The 21818-nt window shown below is 36.2% G+C and overlaps 1 protein-coding gene across 1 annotated transcript; it reads left to right on the top strand.

The window, feature by feature from the left end:
• Positions 1-2021: 2021 nt before the first annotated feature.
• G2E3 (G2/M-phase specific E3 ubiquitin protein ligase) lies at positions 2022-18345 on the top strand. Its single transcript, XM_009070479.1, is given in 15 exon segments — positions 2022-2058; positions 3062-3159; positions 5049-5150; positions 5740-5864; positions 7980-8145; positions 8838-8944; positions 9863-9979; positions 11448-11572; positions 11680-11809; positions 12458-12568; positions 13651-13961; positions 14626-14807; positions 14975-15147; positions 17348-17547; positions 18098-18345. Coding segments are annotated over 15 exon segments (2232 nt in total).
• Positions 18346-21818: the final 3473 nt, after the last annotated feature.

The raw sequence follows: 21818 nt of genomic DNA, 5'->3' as shown, positions 1-21818 counted from the left end.
GCTGGGTCACGGCGCCGGGAATAGCCGCGGGGTGAGCCGGAGGCGCCCCGTGTGCGGGCTCGTTCCCCACGGGGCGCACGGATGGGCTGCGGAGAGCTCCTTTGTTCCCGTGCGGGACGCCGGTGCCGCTTGGGGGCACGTGCGGGTTTTCACCTTTCCATCGTCTGGTTAAAGGACTCTAGAACACCTTACGTCCCGGAGCAGTAAAGACTGACAGAACTTACCAAAACCTAAACACCCACTCTGAGGATTTTTCTATCTTTTTTTAGGCAAAGTAAGTATATCTTGTTTACACCGTGTTTTAATAAACACTGCGCGATAATGCGTTGCCTGCTGGCGAACAGACTGATGTGGAACGGCTTTGTTCCCGTGAATAGCCCTGCAGGACAGACGCGCCGTGCTTGTTCTCGCGCATCTTTTGACTTGTTAATTTGAACCTCGGGTTCATTTCCCTGAAACAATTTGAGAAAAGCGGGTGGGAGTGGCGTAGCGATTTGTTTTGCTGGAGCCAGGCAAAGGTAGGAAGGTGGTTTTCTTATTCCCAGTCACATGTATGTTTTCTCCGCCTGGTAGGACTTGTATATTTATTCCTTTGTAGTTTAGAAAGAGGGAACTGCATTTCTGGGAAAATGTAATCGGTTATTTCAGCTGACTGCCGGTGCGGTGTGTATTTTTAAGAGCCTCTTCATCTAGTTTAGTTGCGCTGCTTTTTGGTTCGTTTTCCTTTTAGACCATTTTCTGGAAAGGTCTTTTGTGTACAGCTACTCCGATTCTCTAACAAAGTGCAGTGGCTTTGAGCTGTTGCCTTACGTCTGAGACTTCTACCTCCTTTTTTTCTTTCTCAATAAAACTGCTTTCCTGAAATTCCTGTAAAACGGCTACAGTACTTTATTTGCAATAGTTTGGGTTAGCCCGAGGTTTCTTGCTGCAGCTGCTACCTGGCAGTAGTCAAAACTAAATACCACACCACTCATAGCTCGGAGTGTGCCAGGCTTCTGGCTTGAACCTTGGATTTGTTACCGGCTGCTTCTCTGCTCACTTTGGTGTGTGAGAAGGGAGTTATCCGCCCGCTGAGGTCAGGCATGGATCTGCAGGCAATCACCCGTGATTCTTGGCTTGCAGAACTTGAGTAATGCTTTCTTCAGCTTCCTTTGGGAAGGCAAGTCAGAGGTCTACAGACATCTTCCTAGAAGGGTTCTGAGAAGGAATAATCATCTGCTGCGGGGAAGAAACAAGGGATTTTGTTTGCGTTTGTTTCCCATGGCACACAGTAAAGGACAGCTCATGAGATGTTTGAAACATGTAATGTCCGAAAGCAATGCAAGTTTACTCAGTGCATCTAAATCACTCTCTGCTTCAGAATGTAAAGTACATAGTTTTAAATGGTTGTAAATTCCCTTCTATGCATGTCCCAGTTTTGGATTCCTCACCTGGTTTTTTTGGGGTTTTGTTTGTTTGTTTGTTTTGCTGTTTGTGGATCAGGGTTTTTTTGACGAGGCCAGTAGCCTGCATTTTCTCCAAACAGTGAAGACTCTATTCATAGTTACATCACTACCCTGCACAGTCATGTTTTGCTTCCAAGTTCCTCATGTTGGTAGAGTCTTCATTTGAGCAGAAGTGACAGCTACTCCCTAGGTAGTCCTTGCACCATTGGCTTAAAATAAACAAGACCTCTTCTCTTCTGTACAGTTAAGTTTGTACATAACTAGCTGTTGAATTGGACTGTTTTAGAAATAAAATGTATTGCTAGTTTGGGGAAGTAGTTAAAAGTTCCTGTACGCTCATTGGCCTTGGAATATTTTTTCTGGATATTGGCATCCTGCTTTCTGAACTTGTATCTCTCACAATAACAGTTGAGATGTAATATAATATTTATTGTTAATCCTACTTTTAGTTTGCTGAATTTGGACTTTTTGTTTTTCTATTTTAAATAAAATGTGAAAGAGGTCTTTAATAGTCATTAATGCACTGTGCATGTATTTAACAACTCTTTTCATGACAGATAGCCAGAACGCCTCATGATGAGTAAATCCAGAAAACTTGATATTCAAAGCTCATGTAAGTAAAGTTGTTATTAGTTTCAAAAATATTTCATCTGCATGTATAATGCCAGTTATAACTTGTTTTATTTGAGCTCAAGGAACAGTTGGATTTTCAGAAATCAAATTGTGTTGGAACCACTTGTCTCACAGAATGAAAAAGAAGTAACTTATAAACTTTCTTGGAATTCTTTGCTGTAATTGGAATATTTAAACATATTTTGTGCAGATATTTTAAGAAGGTAACGTTGTGAATTCGGCTGCCAAATCACGCAGAGCTGTGTTTTGAGATGTACAGTTCAGAACTGGCTTAGGCTGAAGCAGAACCCTAATTCTTGTCACTTCTATGACTGTTCCTGATTTTAGAATATCGTAAATGTATCTTGTATATCTACTGGGTATTGAAGGGAAGTTGTTAAATGTCTGTGAAAGTATGTTTGTGGGCCAGAACTTGAGTAAGTGGGAAGTGCTCAAGGTTTTAGTTGAATCCAATGTTGTCTCAAATTCTTGAATGCTTTTTAATGCAGTGGTAGCATATTAATTGGTACCCTCAGGGGTACCATTGATGTGCTTTTCACCAAGGTTATCACATGGGTATACAAAGAAATGGTTATGTTGATTTGTGGAGTCTAATATGCTGATTTCTGTACTATACTGAAAACAATTACATGACATATTTCATACACACCTTGGACATTGTTGGCCATTTGATAATTATCTTTGGGAAGAACACTTCAGTTGAGAGTGCAGTCTCCTTGTGAATTCAGGTGGGCTGATACGCCTCTCCTGAATCAGCAGGCTGGTGAAGGATTTTCTTTTCAATAACTAAAGGAAGACTAAATAGTACCCTCTTCTGTATCTACTGTGAAATTCAACATTAAGGAAAGGGATATCTACTGTCCTTTATCCAGTAAACTGCTTGAAGATGCATGTGATTAAAAGAGATTAAAGTTACTGTTCTGTAGCTGATCCATAGTAATTCCAGTACACTCTCTGATTCTAAACATGGTTTTGTATTTTAGTCTGTGTTCTCTGTGGACGGACAGATGACTGCCCTGAAAAGTATGGAGAAAAGAAGACCTATGTGAAATACAAACTCACTTTTCATTATTACTGTTTGGTAAGTGTGTAGTGTTGATTTTGAAGTTGTCTGTTTTAACTGGGGAAAAAGAAAAAGCAAATGCAGCAAGGATTTAACCCATCCAAACTGTTGCTGTAACAATTTTGTTCTTGTAAAGCTTGAACTGTGAGCTTTAACTTGTAGCGTCAGGTGCAGCAAATGAAATAAGTAAATCCCAACAAGCCTTTATTCAAAGTGAAATTCTGTTCCTGGTCCATTGAAATTAATTACTTACATTAATTTTCGTAATCTATCATAGCACATAGCAATGAAGATACATGTTAAGAGAAAGGAAACAATATGCACCTACAATATTCTCTCCTATGAGAAGTGTAGTTTCAAAACTTGGAATGTGAAAATTCTACCTCTGGTGGAGAAAATAGAGAAAAGTTGGGGTTTTTTTCTTGTTTCTCATTAGTTCTTGTTTGGCTTTAAGTTCTCTGACATTACATAAGACAATTTAACACTAGTCCTACTGTGAGTTAAGTACTATGTACCCTACTGATCATGTTGCTACAATATCACTAATTAGTAAAAGTTTATAATTTAAACAAAGCTATGGATATAAACTGTGGTTGAGTGCTTTTGTTATCACACAGCATTTTCCTAGATTCATATCCTTAAAAGTATACTTAAACTACCTATTAAACTCTAAATTTTTGCAGGTGACTAAAATAATATCAAATATTTTTCTCCAAGTTCAACAAAGTCTCCAGAATTCCAGGAATAATTTGGGACGTGTTTTCTTAAAGTCCTTTAAAGAATATTGATTGCAGAAGGCTTAATAGGTTGGATATTGAATCCTTTAAAGATGAAGGGCAGTGGAGGTATTCCAAAGTTATGTGAAGCTAGAAATTTTTTTTCTTAAACAAATTTTTAGCAGCTGAAAGGAAAATTAGGTCTGTTCGTGATAATTTCGTGTAGTACGTAGGGCCATATGAAATGATAGGAAAAAGTCCTATGCTGATGAAGTAGAACAGCTAGGAAAGGGCACACTTGCAATACTGAACCATATGATTTATAAGGTATTTTAACTGCAGGAAGCTCACCACAGCATCTTTTGTTTGTGTCTCTATTTCTTTTAAAAGCAAGCAAACAACACCCCGTGGTTTTACTTATGTCTACTGTATATTATATAAGAAAAGAGTTCTAGAAAGAAGCCCATTAGTGGGGCAGTTTTATTTTTCTTTGCCAGATGTCTCACAGTTGGAAAAATATAATTTGTTTTGGTATTAATTTTACATTTGACTAAAATATTGATAAAACTGTAGCTAAAATGGTGCTGTGTTGAAATTATACGATGAGATTGTAAAGAACATAGGAGGCATCAAGTTGTGAAACTAGTTATCTGAAAATTGTGATGTAACTGCCTTACTAACTTTGATGTCTATTATCAGACTCTTCTGATTTGCCTCGTTACTTGATTCTGTTTTTATTTAAATCTCCTCTAAAGCGAATTACTTTTCCTCTTAGGTTGCACTTCAGTACAGTTACTTCCTACTGTGGTTCATTATCTCCACAGCACAATTGTCATTCATATTAACTAAGCTAATTTGATTTTACTTCCTCTGAAGATTTATATGCCAAAAGTAATTGTTTGCAATTATCTGAATAGCCTGTATACTTCAAAAAGGAAGGCAAAATACGCTATTTTGGGCTCTACAATGTTGCACAATACTTTGATTTATGAAGTATTTCTTTTCATGTTATTGGCTACTATTCCCTACTGTCATATCGGACAAAAAACATGTAGGTGTTTTTTAATCATGAAAATGTTTACATACAAGCTTTGTTAGGCTAAATTTCTCTCTTACTTGACAAGCTCAGTGTAGGTAATTTTAAATCTTTAGGTAGCTGAATGTTTTAAAATGCTTAATTTGTTTTCATAGCTGTTGTCAAGTGGCATTTGGCAGAGAGGGAAAGAAGATGAAGGTATAGATGGATTCTTATTCACAGATGTTAAAAAAGAAATGAAGAGAGCTGCAAAACTGGTAAGAATGTCGTCTTTGGTATTTACAAGAGGGGAAAAAGTAACATTTAAATGCACTCGGTATTGCCTGGTGGGGTTTGTTTTCTTTTATTTCTCCAATGGAATGTGTATTGAGCCCATTCAAGCATCTGAATTTTATGCTTAAGTAGCAAGTATTTTGGGTGCCGGGAAGCCACAAGGGAAAATAAAACCTGCAGAAGTTTGCCAATGTTTTTATTTCCTGGATATGTTGTAGATAAATGAATAAGAGTGAATTACATATTCATTATACCTCATGACATTATGCTGGGCCTCAAACTGATAGTATATAATTTTATAGACGCAACTAAGCTATAGGTGGTGGTGTAATAACTTTAGCTTACATGCCACAAGACAATATGCATATAAATCAATGCATAAAGTCTGTGAAATAACTATATATCTTTACTCTTTGAAGTAGCTAAAACGCATAGTATTGTCTCAGTTACGGTCTAATGGCTAATATTATTTTGTACACACTTCTTAAAATTTTTCTATTGGTTTAACTCCTGTAATTTTACTTGGACTTTAGATGTTAATAGTCTGTTATTTCTAAAACAAATTATTCCTAGACATGTTGTGTCTGTAAGAAAAAGGGTGCTTCGATTGGATGTGTAGATCCCAAATGCAGACGAAGTTTCCATTTTCCTTGTGGGATAGAAAAGGAATGTATTTACCAGTTCATGGAAGACTTCAGGTAAGTTCTGAGGTTTTGTTGCTTTTCCATTTTCAATTCATTATATTTATACAGGAGATTATTTGGTTTGTTCGTGGGTTATTATTGGATAGGCTGTTAATTATAAGTGACATCCAGGTTATCTAATTAAAAAAACAAACCTGACTTTTGGAAGACTTGTAGGTCAAACAGTTACACCTAGTACCTGTAAACTAAATTCTTAACACTTCAAAATATATAGTTTAATGCTTCCACAGGTAGTTAAATTTCTTATAAAATTAAGCATTAAATTCTAAACTCTGCAATAAATTACATAATGGTAGATTTTTTGTTTTTTGCCCATCTTCTATGCGTTTGTTGAAATGGCAGCGGTTTGGCTGCCCATATCTCACAGCAGTCAAAACACACTGTATGCCATTCCATTGTGTTTCAAAGCTTATTAGAGGTGGACTGCAGGAAAACGGATTTAATATCAAATGTCTAAAAAAATGCTTTATTTTCTTTTATCATCTATCTAGCATTTTGGCTGTAGTCAAAGTTCTCGAGTGCATTATTCTGCCTTCTGTTAGCTGTTTGTAGGATGGATGGATTGAAGTCTGGCACGTACTTTAACTTATTAAACAACTCACATTATGTCAAGCACATATAAAGATAATGCATTTTCTGAAAGGTTTCTTCTAGAGCTGCATTTCATGGGTGTCTTATGTCTTTGAAAATTTGCTAAATTACAAAATTTATAACACTGCCTAGACTCTGCAGAATCAATATGCAAGCTCAAAATTTCTTCTTTAATGTTATGCTAACTGAAATACAGGAAGATCTTGCAGTTTTGAGGACAGAAAACACATTATTTGGACCAGTAGTTTTAGGAGAAAGAGCATATATGATCTCTAATTTACAGAGCATTGGTTGGCAACATGATTCTTCCATACTGTCATTCTGTTGACTTGCTCTGTTAGATAAGTAATTTATTCATATGTGTTGTGGTTTAACCCTGAGAGGCAGGAGAGCAGCTGGCAGATACTTGCTCACTATCCCCAGCAGGATCATGGAGAGAATCAGAAGGGCAAAAGCAATAAAACTACTGGGTTGAGATAGATCAATAAGTAAAGCAAAAGCTTGTGCACACAAACAAAGTGGAACAAGAAATTCATTCCCCACATCGCATTTGCAGACACGTGTTCAGCCACCACCAGGATTGCAGGGCTTCATGTGTAGCAATTGCTTGGGAAGCCAAATGCCATAACTCCAAGTGTCTCCCTTTTCTCCTTCTTTCCCCCAGTTTTCTTGCTGAGCTTGATGTCATGGTATGGGATATCCCTTTGGTCATTTGGGGTCAGGTGTCCTGGCTGTATCCCCTCCCAGTTCCTTGTGCACCCCTAGCCTGCTGGCTGGTGCATGGGGTAAGAAACAGAAAAGGTCTGCTTGGGAAGCCAAATGCCATAACTCCAAGTGTCTCCCTTTTCTCCTTCTTTCCCCCAGTTTTCTTGCTGAGCTTGATGTCATGGTATGGGATATCCCTTTGGTCATTTGGGGTCAGGTGTCCTGGCTGTATCCCCTCCCAGTTCCTTGTGCACCCCTAGCCTGCTGGCTGGTGCATGGGGTAAGAAACAGAAAAGGTCTGGACTCTGTGCAAGCACTGCTCAGCAGTAACTTAAACATTGTTATCAACAGCCAAATGCCATAACTCCAAGTGTCTCCCTTTTCTCCTTCTTTCCCCCAGTTTTCTTGCTGAGCTTGATGTCATGGTATGGGATATCCCTTTGGTCATTTGGGGTCAGGTGTCCTGGCTGTATCCCCTCCCAGTTCCTTGTGCACCCCTAGCCTGCTGGCTGGTGCATGGGGTAAGAAACAGAAAAGGTCTGGACTCTGTGCAAGCACTGCTCAGCAGTAACTTAAACATCCCCATGTTATCAACACTGTTTCCATCATAAATCCAAAGCACAGCACCATACAAGCTACTATTAAGACACTTAACTCTATCCTAGCCAAAACCAGTACGCCTGCTTTTTTAGCATGTTGCATAGTGTTTATTCATGAAAGACATAATAAGGAATTGATTTTGCTATCTTCAAATTTTGAGGTAGGTTCTTAAGACCTTGTTTTGATAAGGGAACCATGAATTATCATTTTTAGATCTTACTGCTGGGAACATAGACCAGTCCAAAAGTTTACAGATGAAGAATATGGAGGAGCTTCACAATGCACAATATGCCTGGATTTGGTTGAACATCTTCCAGTGTACGGTGTAATGAAAAGTCCTTGCTGTAAAAGTGCTTGGTTTCATCGAGAATGCTTGCAGGTAACGAAGGTTTTCCCTTTCTTTTCTTTTTGCATCCACAGAGAGAATGTTTCTTTTATGTTTGGAAATAATGGAGTAGTTGCTTAAAATGCTGTGAAATTGCTTAGTGTTAAAGTAGGTAGTAGGTATTGAAGTATACTAGGTTTAAAGGACAATGCTGAAATTGTGTTATCGAGACAAAAGGAATTTGGCTTTTTTAAATTTTTACCCCCCCATGTTTCTGCTAGTGTAATATATACTTCATGCCTTTACTTATTTTTAGGAAATGAAGTTCAGCCTAGGTAGTTGCATTCTTGTAAGTCATGTGCAGAATCTGAATGCTAAAAATACCATTTATCCATCATCAGTTCTCTTTGCCTCAGTCCACAGATGTAAAAAGCTACAACATTCTTTTTGTAAACTTATTCTTGATCTGGAGACGCTGACTGAAAAGGATTGTGCTTTTATTTATGAACCTTATTCTAACATGTGAGATCTTTTCCTTTAAAGGAAGAGAAAATGCTCTTCATTTGCCTCAGTGTCAAGTGACAGCACAATTGATGTCAGCTCTAACATCCATGCCAGTATAGTATACATGAATGTAATGTTTATCGATATTAAGGCATTATTTATTGGTATCCTAAGGATGGTAGTAATTCAATAATTGGTTTGGGTTTGTTTTTTTTTTTCCTTGTTTTTTTCTCTTGATGCAGTATCAAGCTTTGAGTGCTGGGATATTTTTCTTTAGGTGCACGGTATGTAATAACAAGAGCAAATTTCAAGAAGAAATGTTGAGAATGGGCATACACATTCCAGAAAAGTAAGTAGTTTTGTAAATAAGCGCTCTTCTATGAAAACTTTGATAGGGTATTAAAGAACCTTCAATTGGAGAATTGCTTGTTTTGGTAATGAGTAGCCTGTTTCCTTTAGTTGTGCATAAATATTGGCAAAGGTCAAATTAGTTATCTCAAACAGAATACAGAAAGCTCTGAAAAGTCATTTTTAATGCTTTTAATGATTTGACTAGGAACACATTGAAAAGATGAAAACACTTCTTAAATACAATAATTTTGTCTTAATATATAAGGTTGCTGAGAAGTGTGTTTTCTGTGCCCAGGATTTTACATTATCTGAATTTCTGTCCAGACGGAATTGTAATTGTCTTTTTTTGTAATTTGACTGATTACTCAGCCATACAACTTGTATTTTCTGCCAAGGGATTGTCTAGGATATGTTAGGTATAACAATTGCTTCCTAAATTCTGACCTGTTTTTCATAAGTTTCTACCACTTGATGAGCCTCAAAATATGACAGAATGACATTTCTTTGTTTTGGAGAGGAAGAAGAGTCAAATACATGATTAACTTTCCTCTACTGGCCTGGAAAATTCAGAGTTGCCTTTCATGAGACCATTTTCAATGGTAGATTGAGTAGACTGCCTAAACAAATATCTGTGTTTGCTGTGAGAGAAAGCAGAATAATATGGAACAGAGCAGACATGCAGTGAGCTCATGTGAAAAATTATAATAAATAGTTCAAATCAAAGTCTCTACACAAGAAAAAGTCTGTATCTTAGATTTATAGACTTGCCCTGCAGTTGTCTTAACTGTTGCCTAGAACTTTACATGATTGAAATATATTCATGAGTGTATTACATACATCTTTGTCCAAATATAGGGTAACCATTTAAATAACTGGAAATAGAGTTCTAATATCCTATCTTCTGCATTGTTTATAGGGATGCATCTTGGGAACTTGAAGAGAATGCATATCAAGACTTACTGCAGTCTTACCAACACTGTGATGTTAGAAGATGTCTCTGCAGGAAGGGAAGAGACTATAATAAGCCTGATAGGTATGACACTAGCAGCAAAGTGTCACTTAGGGTGGAATAGTTCTTTTGTGTGGTTTTGGTTGTTGGGGGTTTATTATATATTTCAGTGCTTCGATGTTGTTCAGCATCAGGTTTTAATGTCAAGCCAACACAGTCCAAATAAAATGTTTGTTTTCCTCCATGTAGTCATATTTCAATACTAAATTTCTCTCATCAGGCTATAAAAGCCAAGAATACCAACTTCAATGGATTATTAGTTATCTTCTCCTTGTTCTTATTTGATACAGAGCTGAAGTAGAATTTGTGCATCAACATGACATGTAGATTAGCAAGTGCATAAATGAATGTTGTGTATCTTTCAGAGTTTAATTTAGCAATTTCATAAGTGGTAAAATATGTAGAACCTTTACAAAAAATTATGTTTGAAGCACTAGACTTAGATGAAAATTAACTAGTTGTGTAAAAGCTAGTAAAATCAATCTGGCTGCAAGCTATCCCCCTGCATGCAAGTGGCAGCTAGAATACTGCTGATAGTGTAGTGAGAGGCTTGAGTGATCATGTGAAAGGCTTTATTCTGCTCTACTGCTTGATTAAATTTTGATTAGTGAGTTCATTTTCTGCATGAATTCTTGTTTTGTGTGCTTATGATATCTTCCGTTAGCGTCAGTATACTCAAAGCTGTCAGAGCCTCTGCTACAAGACTTGTTTCTATAGTACTGTGGTAGTTACTCCCTGTAGAGATGTTAGCTTTGCTTTATACAGTTTGACCAAGCATTGCTTGGTTCATTCATGGTATGTGTATGCACCTCAGGATTTACATTGTCTTTGAAAGTTGCACCTCAGACTTACAGCATTTGAACTAATATCAGTCACATTGTTCCATTGTATGTTTAAGCAAAATTGAAGAAATCTAGGCAAAAACCTAACATACTTAACCACGGTCATTAAGGAACAGTCATCTTCAGAATATAAGAATAATCATAGCATCATAGAATGGTTTGAGTTGTAATGGACCTTTGTCCTATTGCAACAGACTCTGCTAAGAAGTCTGTCTCCCAACACATCAGTAGTTTGAATGTTTCCCTAGAGAGTTCTCCTTTTAAAAATTTACCATTTGGAAAAGCTGACTGGTGGATACCCATAGAATGCAGAGAAGGTTTGCTGGCTAGCAGTGTGAGAAGAAAATACTGCCTGCAAGCTATTGACCTCAAGGCAAGAAATTGTACTAACTCATAGCCTCATTCAAACCTCACTCAACCTCATCAATGTGCTGGAACATGAGAAGCTTGGTTTTTTGCTTCGTTGCAGCCAGATGTGAGTAGAGTACATCTTGTGTGAAGAAAGTTCCCTGTGATTATAATCAATTCTACCAGATTGATAAAATTACACTTTCTTAGTTTAGTGCCCAGATTACACTTCCTGTTGAATAGTCTACATTAACTACCTCATTCTTCTTTCTAATTCTAAATAACCAAGTTTTTAATTCCAGTAACTGGGAAATAAAGCGTTGTCAGTATTGTGGTTCCCGTGGGACTCACTTGGCCTGTTCTTCTCTGAATTCATGGGAGGAAAACTGGGAGTGCACAGAATGCAGAAGTATCTTTGCAAAGTCAGGTAAAGTTATGGATGTGACAATGACTTCTTAAAATCATAACTATGAGTTACTTAAATGTACTTTACAGCTAGCAAATTCACTAAATTAATCTCATTCAATAATACAGGGAAGCGTAGCAGAAAGAAAAAACATTCTTTGGCTGACTCTGAAAAGACAAGTGGAACACCTTTGCTGGAAGAGCCATCTCTAAAGAGCTGTCGGAAGTCATCTGGACCTCAACGCAGTTTTCTACTCCAGTGTGTAATTTTCTGTTTTAAGCAGAAACTGATTAGAATATCAAATAATACTTAAACATGAGGCAGTGCCATGGCTTATTCTGTAGGAGAAACTTCTTACACTAAATTGCAAATTGAATAAAATTGGAGTAAAGTTTAGTGATTGGAGTTTCCTGAGTAAGCCTGTAAATTTGATAGTTATTTACATTTGGTGGCATGTAAATCAGTTTTTAGTTTGATAAAAGCAGATCTGAATAATTTAGAGGTAATTTCAAGTGTACAAATGGCAAAACTTTAAGGTTGCTCATTGGTATTTTTTCCATTTTAACAGTGTTTAAGAAATTGCGCTTAGAGATGTTTATATTAATGTCTTCCTCTGCTGTAATAAAAACTTCAAGTCTTGTAGAAATGAATAGTTTTTACATATCAGTCAGGACTTCCATCTCATGTATGGGATGCAATTAAAAACAGATCCTAAAAGCACCGTGTAATAAAATACCGAATTAATTTTTAAAATTGTACTTCAGGCACCGGTGGACTTCATGGTAATGAAGATGCAAATGAGATTCAGTCCTGAAGTAGTGGGAAACTATACTGCTACCTTCAAATAAGAAGGACTTATGCATTCTTCAGTTGTATCTCTTCTTAAAATACTGTTTTGGTTTATAGATCACCTAAGCTAATGTGCCAGAACAACTTGTCTCCTTGCTCACACCTAGAACTTTCAGCATCCAACAGAGTGAAGATACCCCTCTCTCCACTGATGTCAAACAGAAACTGGTCCTTGAGGTAAAAGTATTTCTTCTATTTTTTTCTTACTTGAAGAGTAATCTAGTACATGGCTTTATACCATATTTCCTACAGAACATGCAGAGGGTGTGTGTGTATATATATAGTATCTATATGTATGTTTGTGTGTATGTGTATATATATGTAGATAGTCACTGGAAAAATGAAATGAGCGTACTAAAAACCTGAAGTCATAACTTGATAAAGGCTTCTGCTGTTTATAAATGTTAGAGGGGTGCAAGGATAAAAGAATACCTCTTCAGAATTTCTAGGTTAGTGAGTGGGTCAGACCCCAGAAATGCATATTTGTTTTTACCAAAGGATGACTAACCATTCTTTAAAAAGAATCCTAATTACTTTCTTCTAATTAGTTGTCCCAAATTTTCAGTGTTTTTTGCATTTGTATGATAGGAATAGTTTATGATTGTACTAAATTCAATGCTAGAAAAACATGTTTTAATACAGAATATTCAATTTAGGGAAGTAAAATTCTTTATCTTCTTGCGAGTAGTTAATTTATGAGTTCTGTCTGTAATCTGTGCTAAAAGTTCTGATGAGGGAATTAGTTACTAGTAGGTTGGGTACTTGAAATAGTTTTAGTTGGAGGTTAGAAAGCAATGAAGAAGTCTTATTTAGACTGGGATCCTATTTTTTTAAATGAGAATTGCTATGTTTCTTCCTCAAATGTATTTTTAATTATAGTGACAAAGATTCTAATTTAATTGCAAAACATCTAACAAAATGATGCACTTCAATTTCTCACTGGTTTCACAATGTTCAAATGTAGACTGGTGTAAGTTTTTTGGCACTATGTTGGTGTAATTGAATTAAGAAAACCACTGTTTTGTGCAAAGGTAGTTCTGCCTCCCTTCTTTTCTAGTTCTTAGAAGTACTTTAAAATTTGCCACTACAAAGATAATATTTGAAAAATAGACAGTAAATATGTTACTGGTATAATTTAGTCAATACCTGAATGTGCCATAGTGTTCTTAATAGTTGGAATGTTTTCTGTATAACTGTTACTAATTATGAATGATGCATTTCATCCAAAAGTACATTTGATTTTCTTGTAGACATTTAAGAAAGCAAAGAAGGGAAGTTTGTGATATACTGAAGGAGTTAAAGCTACAAGTTAATAAAAAAAAAACAAAGCTTTACATCAATGCAGAAGATATCTGGAATAGTGCTTTAAAAGTATTTAGACAGCACAACTTCAGTCCTACAAACACCATTGAAATCAAGATCTTACACTGCAAAACCCAGTCAAAGACAGATACTTCCACTGCATCCAACCACCATTTCTTCCACTTATTAATGCTTCACCTTCAGAATTCATCATTGTTTGTGGGCTCTTCTGCAAAGAACTTGTCCCTTGATTTTCAAGGTAATTAAATGCTTTGCTCAAAAATACCTCAAGAACTATGCAGCTCAAAGCATTTTCTTTTTCTTTTTTTTTTCTTTTTTTTTTGTGACTTTCAGCCAGTATGGGTGCCAGTTGACAAGTATAATGCTTGGATAGAAATTGGGTTTTGATTGGTTTTGGTTTTTCCTCAGTTCTGAAAGGGGATGGGGTGTAGATTTGTAATAACAAAAAAAATTTGGTTTGGTTGGAAAAATTGATGACAACCAAGTTAAAAATACAGCATACTTTTTTCCTTGGCCTTTTTAACTAATATATTCATTCTCTTCAAATTAATTTATTTCTTCCTGTCTCACTTTCTCTGCTACTTAATCTCCTTTCCTTAAATGTCTAGAACATTATCTCTCCTAAAGTTAGCTTCTTTAAGTTCTTATGCTTCAGAATTAAATATGCATTGAGTACAAAGTGGAAGAGGAAGTTACGTCTTCTCCTAAGCCTTGATAGTGGCTAAAGAATACGGTACTCCTGTGTAAAAATGTGGTCTTACTGTCTCAATCATCAGGAGATGGCAAACCTCATTTGTTGCGTCTCCTAAAAGAAGGAATTGTGTTACGACATTTTTTATAAAAAAATAAGTATCACAAATAATTTCTGTGCATAATTAGTAAATATATTTTTGTGTTTGCAGCTGTACAAGAGAATCTATATTTTGAAGCTGGGAAAATGATTGCGGTTTCTCTGGTTCATGGTGGTCCATCTCCTGGTTTCTTTTCCAAAACACTGTTTGATTGTCTTGTCTATGGTCCAGAGAATGTGCAGCCAGCTTTGGAAGATGTTGCTGATGTTGATGTAGCACAAATGATAGAAACGGTAATATGCAATAAGTTTAGTTTTATTTCTTGTCCAAAATTGTATCTGGAGATAAAGGACTTACTATAACTTGTTCAGATTAAAAAGCTTATTTTTCGCCTACATATTTCACATATGTATTCTGCATACACATGTAGTAAACAATTCCTAACTTTTGTCTTACACAGATAAAATATGCAAGTAGTCTGTCCAGCCTACACTCTACAATACACGACTGCTGTGACTTCCTTGCTGCTGCTGGATGTGTAAGACCTGTAACAGATTTGTGTGAAAAGAACATGCTGGTGAATGACATATTGATCTACCATGTAATCAAGAGAATAGCTTCACCTTTAGAAAGGTTTGGTTTGTTTGAGTTTTCAGACTTGGTTTTTTCTTTTCTCACTGAAATACTAAAAATATGTTGGTAAAACTGACTTTCACATGTTCTTACTTACTCTTCATTTAAACCAGTGAAGTGTAGTGTAATTTTCAGTGGATTAAGTATCAATTGTTAAGCTAGTTTAAGCTGAAAGACTTAATACTGTTTCTGTGCATATCTGCTCTGTTCCACTTCTCCTTGGTCCCATTCTTTGTTACAGTTTTGAAACTACAGCATCACAAAGTCCTTTGCACTAAAACTTTCTCTAGCTTATTTTCATTTTTTAATCAGAATTGTTCAAATTTAGAATATTTCAATTTTAGATATGCTAGACATATGTTTAGAATTTAAATGAGTTTTCCAATGTTCTTAATTAGTGAGCTTGTGTGTGCCATTAGGAGAGTGACAGTGTCCACAAGTGTTAAGTTGACCTGCTAGAACATGAGCATTGCATTGATGTTTCCATGAAGTAGCAATGACTTTATCTGGAAAAGTTGCAGCTGTTGACTGTTCTTTGATTGGTCTCTGACCTTGCTTGCAATCTGCTGTCTTCATCTGCTCAGTAAAAAAGGCTAATTTTTATAACAAGTATAGCCAGATTTATACTTAACACATTTATAATGTTATCTTTCTTAAAAAAGTATCCTTACATTCAAAATTAGCTCCTCCTGGAGATTAAGTTGATTCAAATTTGTCAAAGTTCACAGCAATTAGTCTTTCAGTCAAGGCCCTCTGGCATATTTGAACAATCTATATCATATTTTAAAACTGGTAATGGTTATCCTGTTTGTTTATGGGGAAATGTGGGTTTGTGCATGCATTTTTGGAGATAGGCTTAAATATCCCTAAGTGAGTAGAACAAGAGTTGGTCATTTTAGCTGTTAAATGTTCTTCCCCCCCGACTATATACTTTCAACATTTTTATTCTGAATTTTATTCATTCTGCCTTTTGAAATGTAAGAAATGAAGAGTAAACAACTTAGGTAAAATTGTAATGATGATTTAACATGGTAGCCAAATTGCAAGGCCAGTTGCTTGAAATGTTTTTATCCAGTACACAGTAAGTAGTGAGGTTTTTTTCAACTTAGTTGCTTGGTTTTGGGTTTTTTTGGGGGGGTTTTTTGCATTTAAATATATCTAGTTACATTGCGGAGTCAGATGGGTGTGTAGGTTGGAAGGAACTTCTGGAAGTCATCTTGTCTACCACCCCCTGCTTAAGACAGGCCACCTTGAGCCAGTTGCCCAGGACTGTGTCCAGATGGCTTTTGAGTATCTCTGTGGATGAAGATTCTAGAACCTTTGGGCAGCCTGTGCCATTGCTCAGTCACCTGCACAGTTAGAAAGTGTTTCCTGATGTTCAGGTGCAACCTCTTGTTTTTCAGTTTGTGTTCAGTGCCTCTGGGCCTGTTACTGGGCACCGCTAAAAAGAGCTTGTCTCTGACTGCACACTCCCTTCAGATATTTCTGCACATTGAGATTCCCCCTGAACCTTCTCTTCTCCAGTCTGAACAGTCCCAGGTCTCTTAGCCTTTCCTCGTAGGGTTATGCTTTAGTCCCTTCATCATCCTACTCAGCCTTTGCTGGGCTCTCTCCAGTATGTCCATATCTTTCTTGTACTGGGGAGCCCAGCACTGGGCACAGCTCTTCAAGTATGGCCTTACCAGTGCCAAGCAGAGGAAAAGGATCACCTGATCTGCTTGCACCATAATTCCTAATACAGCCCAGGATACTGTTATCTGCATTTGCTACAGAGAGAAATAATAGCATGTAAGCAGATGCAAACTGCAGAGCCAAGCATAGGCTGTCTTTTTAGACAACTCATTTTGCCAAGGAACAGGGAATTTAAACTGTTTTCTAAAAATATACTTTTAAGAAAGATATTCACTATGTTTTTACATCAAAGTTAAAACTAAACCTTGCACAGACAATCAAGTACTGGGAAATAAAGTTAATTTTTGCATATTACTGGTATTTCTTTCATCTGCCCAAAAAGCTCCACAGACATGTAGATTGTTAAAATGAGTTAAATGCATTTTCCAAGACAAAATTTGACTACTCTATACACCTTATTGACAAGACTTGGAGACTGCAAATGGGGAAGATATATTATGTTCAGTCTTGCTTCTTTATAAAATGCAAAGTTCTAATGCATAGTTGCGCTTTTTCTTCCCCCCCCCAGCTTTAGGCAAGGTTTGAAAACTCTTGGTGTCCTAGAGAAAATGCAAATGCATCCAGATGCCTTCTCTAGCATATTCTGCCACAAACCTGAAAGACTTTCAGCAGAAACTATTTGTGATCTTTTTACAATCCATTCCTCATCAGATGTAAATAAAGTTCAAGGTGCTGATTTTTGGATGAGCTATTTGCAAGATGTGGAAAGTAAGTACATTCTTTCTTTCTTTCTTTTTTTTTTTTTGTTCTTGTCCCCCTTCCATGTGCAGGATATTTAGCTGCTAGTATATATACAGGACTTGATTTGTAGTGTTCAGTGGGGTAAATAAATGAAGGTTTAGTGGTCACTGTTAGTTCCTAATTGTTCCTCCTTCCCCTTACAGTTTGTGAAACTGTTGCCCAATTATAATCAAACTTGAGGGGTGCAACTATCTGAAAGATTGGTGCTAGAACTCCCGCGTATTTAAAAACCCCACAGCCTAAGTGATATAGAAAAATCCTTTATTAGATAGTTTGTATCTTAAAGATCGTTGTTTTCCATCATTTTCTTGTAGACGAGTTTTTCACCTAAGATTTTCTAGAACTAACCCAAGTAGGTTTTTCTTGCTAAATCTTTTCTTATTTAGCCATATAACAGCATATTTATTCAGCATATTAGTCTGATTTTGTGTTGGTTTTGTCCTCTTAACATTAACATGCAGCATAATGGTTTGTGAAATAGACAGTCAATGACAAAATCTCATCCTGGTTTTTTTAGGTGGTGAGTCTCTAGTGACATTGGAGGATATTCTGCTCTTCGCAACAGGCTGTTCTTCTATACCATCCATTGGTTTTGACCCTGAACCTACTATTAAATTTTTACGGAGGAGTTGTCCCATTGGAAACAGACTCCTTAATTGCTTGGAGCTCCCTATAACAGAGTCATATGAGCAGTTTAAAAACCAAATGGAGCTCGCCATCAGAAACACACTAAGAGGTGAAAGGGAATTGCTTTTTTTCTACTGAACTGAATGTTGGAAACTTTCATTTTCTGCAGGATCATCTGCGTGGAATTTTCTGCTGTATTTTTAGACAGCGTGCTCTCAGCCTTTTCCACTTCTGCCCCAAAGATATGCTAAAAGTAGTAATGTAAGATGGAAAACAATTTTCAAACAAAAATTGACTTTCCCTGTTGAATAATTGTCCTGTTGAAGTTGACTTTAAGAGTCAACAGTCTTTTGCAGAAATACTTTAAATGTCTACTGTTCCTGTAGACAGGTAGGAAATGTGACCAAACTCTGTAACAGGTATGTGGATTTCATTATATACATCAGTAACTAATTTATCAAAGACATACCAGGTACATTTTTAAGAAAATTGCTATAGAGCTTTGTCTTGAGTAAAACTGATGCAGTTCTTCAGTTGCATGTATATTTTTTCAGTAATGGTTTTTGTACTAATTCATTTACATGTAGAATACATAGAAACCTATGAAAGTTGAAATACTTGGAGTTTTACGGTCATTGTGGTTAGTGCATTAAAATTTAATTAAGGTCTGGAGAAAACCTGAGCAAAATAATACAGGACAAGAACAAAGTCTGTCTGAACTTGCATTTATGTTGCTAGACAAAATTTTTGACATTTGCACACATTTCTGCATTCTGCTGTCATACCTTAATTTTTAATTATGCATAGAGCCAAAACAGTAAAAACTAGAAGTAAATCTTGAATATGCATCTTAAATTGCAAGGCATAGATCAGACATTTCTCACTACTTTGCAAGTGCTAAAACAATCTAATCTCATTGAAGTCCTGTCATTAGAAATTTAAGAATATTTGAAATCAAGACAGGACTACAAGGGTTTTTTCTGGTTCTTACCCAAAAGTGTATTAATGTCCTCCTTAAAAATAAATCTAAGAGCTCTTGGAAAATGTAATTTGATTTGTTTATATACTAAGCATTTTCTCACTGTCTTCTGGGTTGTGGGTTTTTTTTCCTCTAATCGTATTAAGTGTATCTTAGCTTTGCGTAATTTTTTACTATAATTCTGCCAATTACTTTTCATTCTTATCGTTAAGAATGGTCTATTGCCATTATGAGAAGAGTGGTTTGATGCAAATTTGTTTCCATAATAAGGATTTGTGTTGTATGTTTGTACTTTTAAAATATAGCAATGAGTTTCCTGCAGACACGATATTACACTTCAAAAACGAGTGGTGTACAGTATTGCTTTTTCTTGCCTAGTTGAAGATAAAGGCCTTCTGTAATGTTATGTTATTTTTCTGTATGAGAAGTACAGAACCTGTAGAAGTAGCAAGCAGAGTGTGGATAATTTTAAAGGACAATTCTTGGACTTTTGGATTCTGCACTGGCAAGGGAAATTGCTCCGAACTTGGAAATAAATAAACTTCATTTTGAAGTCCTCAATGCAGAAAGAAATAATAATGTGATGTGAATATAAGGCTTCAAAACCTATCTGAGATTATAAAACTAATGTTCACACTTTTATTCCTTATTACTTTTGAATTCAGCAGTTGATAGTTCTAAAGGTAATATGTCACAGCTGACATGTTAGTTTTTATATAAACACTGAATTTGTAAAATCATCTGGTATTTAATATTGCTTGAAAAAGATTTTCTTACACAGACTTTTCTAATACTGATGTGAACACATTCAGGACAAGTTGTCTTTCCTTTTTTTGTCAGTTTGATCAGCTCTGTATAGACATTCTAATATAATCCCTGATATAATCAATTTGTATTCCTAAATGCTTCTATGGAGCGAAATTTCCACCTCATGTTCTCATTGTCAGCATTTTATATAGACCAATCTTACATTTATTTTAACTGTTCATTAGAATTCCTTTGAATAAGCTGACTTCCAATCCATCAAAACACAGCAAGATCTCCTTGACCTGAAACCACACGAAGAATTTGTTAGCTGTAAGGACCATGGGGTTTCTGTCTGTTATAGCAGGTCGCTGAAGTGTAATCTTATCAGGTAGTTTTCATTTTACATAACCTGAGGCATACCTGAAATTAAGGAAGTTGCTTACTTCTAGTATTTCTGTAACAGAGAGAATAGTTGCATGTACATTGCTGGTGTATTAAATATATTCTTACAGAAGTTGCATCTTCTATAAGATTTGTCAGTGCCGCAAAAGAACTATTGCAGTCCTTTGTGTTTGGCCAAAGAACTTCACCCCACACTTTCTACATCAAAACCTAAGTTTCTGTCTGGAATTAGCACATCAAATAAGCTATTTATTTTCTAGAGTGGTAATTTTCTACTAAACAATAATAGATTAGTATTAAGGGGCTTAGTATGGTCTCATTTATAATGGACATATAGCAAAAATCCTCAAGCATTTTAGCTCAATGTTTGAAAAACAAAAAAGACATTTCTGTGACTTGCTTTCACCCATTCAAAAGATGATTACCAGAAAAAGTGTTTTCTCTCAAACCAGTTAAAAACGCTAACATACTCAAAATAAGTAGAAATTTGTTTATACTTCAAGTCTAAATCATTGTTGCTGCAGCTTTGACTTTTTTCATTAAGATGGTTGGTCTTGGGAGTGGGGATTTTGAGAGTATTAGTCATTAATTCACACATTCTGCATATGCATTTTGAAAATAGTATCCAAAAACCTCATTAAAATATAAGGAAATGCAACTTTGGAGGCTGCAAAATATGCTTTTAAAGTTTACCTTGGTTCTGAATTTAAAGTTCCTTACCATATAAGATCAAACTTTACTTTTTTTACTTAAGAGAATTCCTGGTTGGGTGAAACAAAAATTAAAAATGGAAAAAAAACCCCTTTTGAGGTGTCTGTATACATATGTTCTGTATACATACGCATACAGAAAATCATTGTCAAAATATTAATGTTTGTGGAAACAATGCAAACCCTCTGATTTTTGTATTGCATAAACAATGTTATTTAGAATAGTATGCGTGAAAATGGAAGTTTTAAAACATTTTTTAGCTCTAACTTGAGCTACAGGATTAGTGCCTGAAATGTTGCATCTTAAAGCAACATTATATGTGACAGGTGTAGCATCAGTGTTGAAATAATCACTAATTCTGAGAAATGTCATGTATATGTTCAAAGTACAATAAAGGGTTGGAGATACTAGCTTCAGTGTTTTTATTTTGTTGGTTTAATGGGTTTTAGCTCTGGAAGCGTTATGTTCTGTAGTTTCATTTGTGTACCTATAGATATACATAAAGGTGTATATAGTATGTTTATCCGGACACTTTTGTATCCAAAACGGAGTGAGGGCGAGTGAGGCTCTTCCCACTGTATATGCTGTCAGGGGGAACTGAAGGGGGAAGGACAGCGTGAGGCAGAGACAAGGGAAGGTTTTCCCTTCGCAGTAACGCGGTGACTCCTATTTGTAGCTGCTAGCTGCCTGGGTTTGGAACCGCAGTGCTCTCGTGTAGCCCGAGCGTGGCTGGGCCGGCTCCTGAGGGGGGCGCTGCGGCGGGCGGGGCCGT

This window comes from Acanthisitta chloris, unplaced genomic scaffold (genome assembly GCF_000695815.1).
Source record: "Acanthisitta chloris isolate BGI_N310 unplaced genomic scaffold, ASM69581v1 scaffold8682, whole genome shotgun sequence".
Classification (NCBI taxonomy): domain Eukaryota; kingdom Metazoa; phylum Chordata; class Aves; order Passeriformes; family Acanthisittidae; genus Acanthisitta; species Acanthisitta chloris.
The sequence above is the reverse complement of the archived record's forward strand: the minus strand, read 5'-3'. Positions and strand labels throughout refer to the sequence as shown.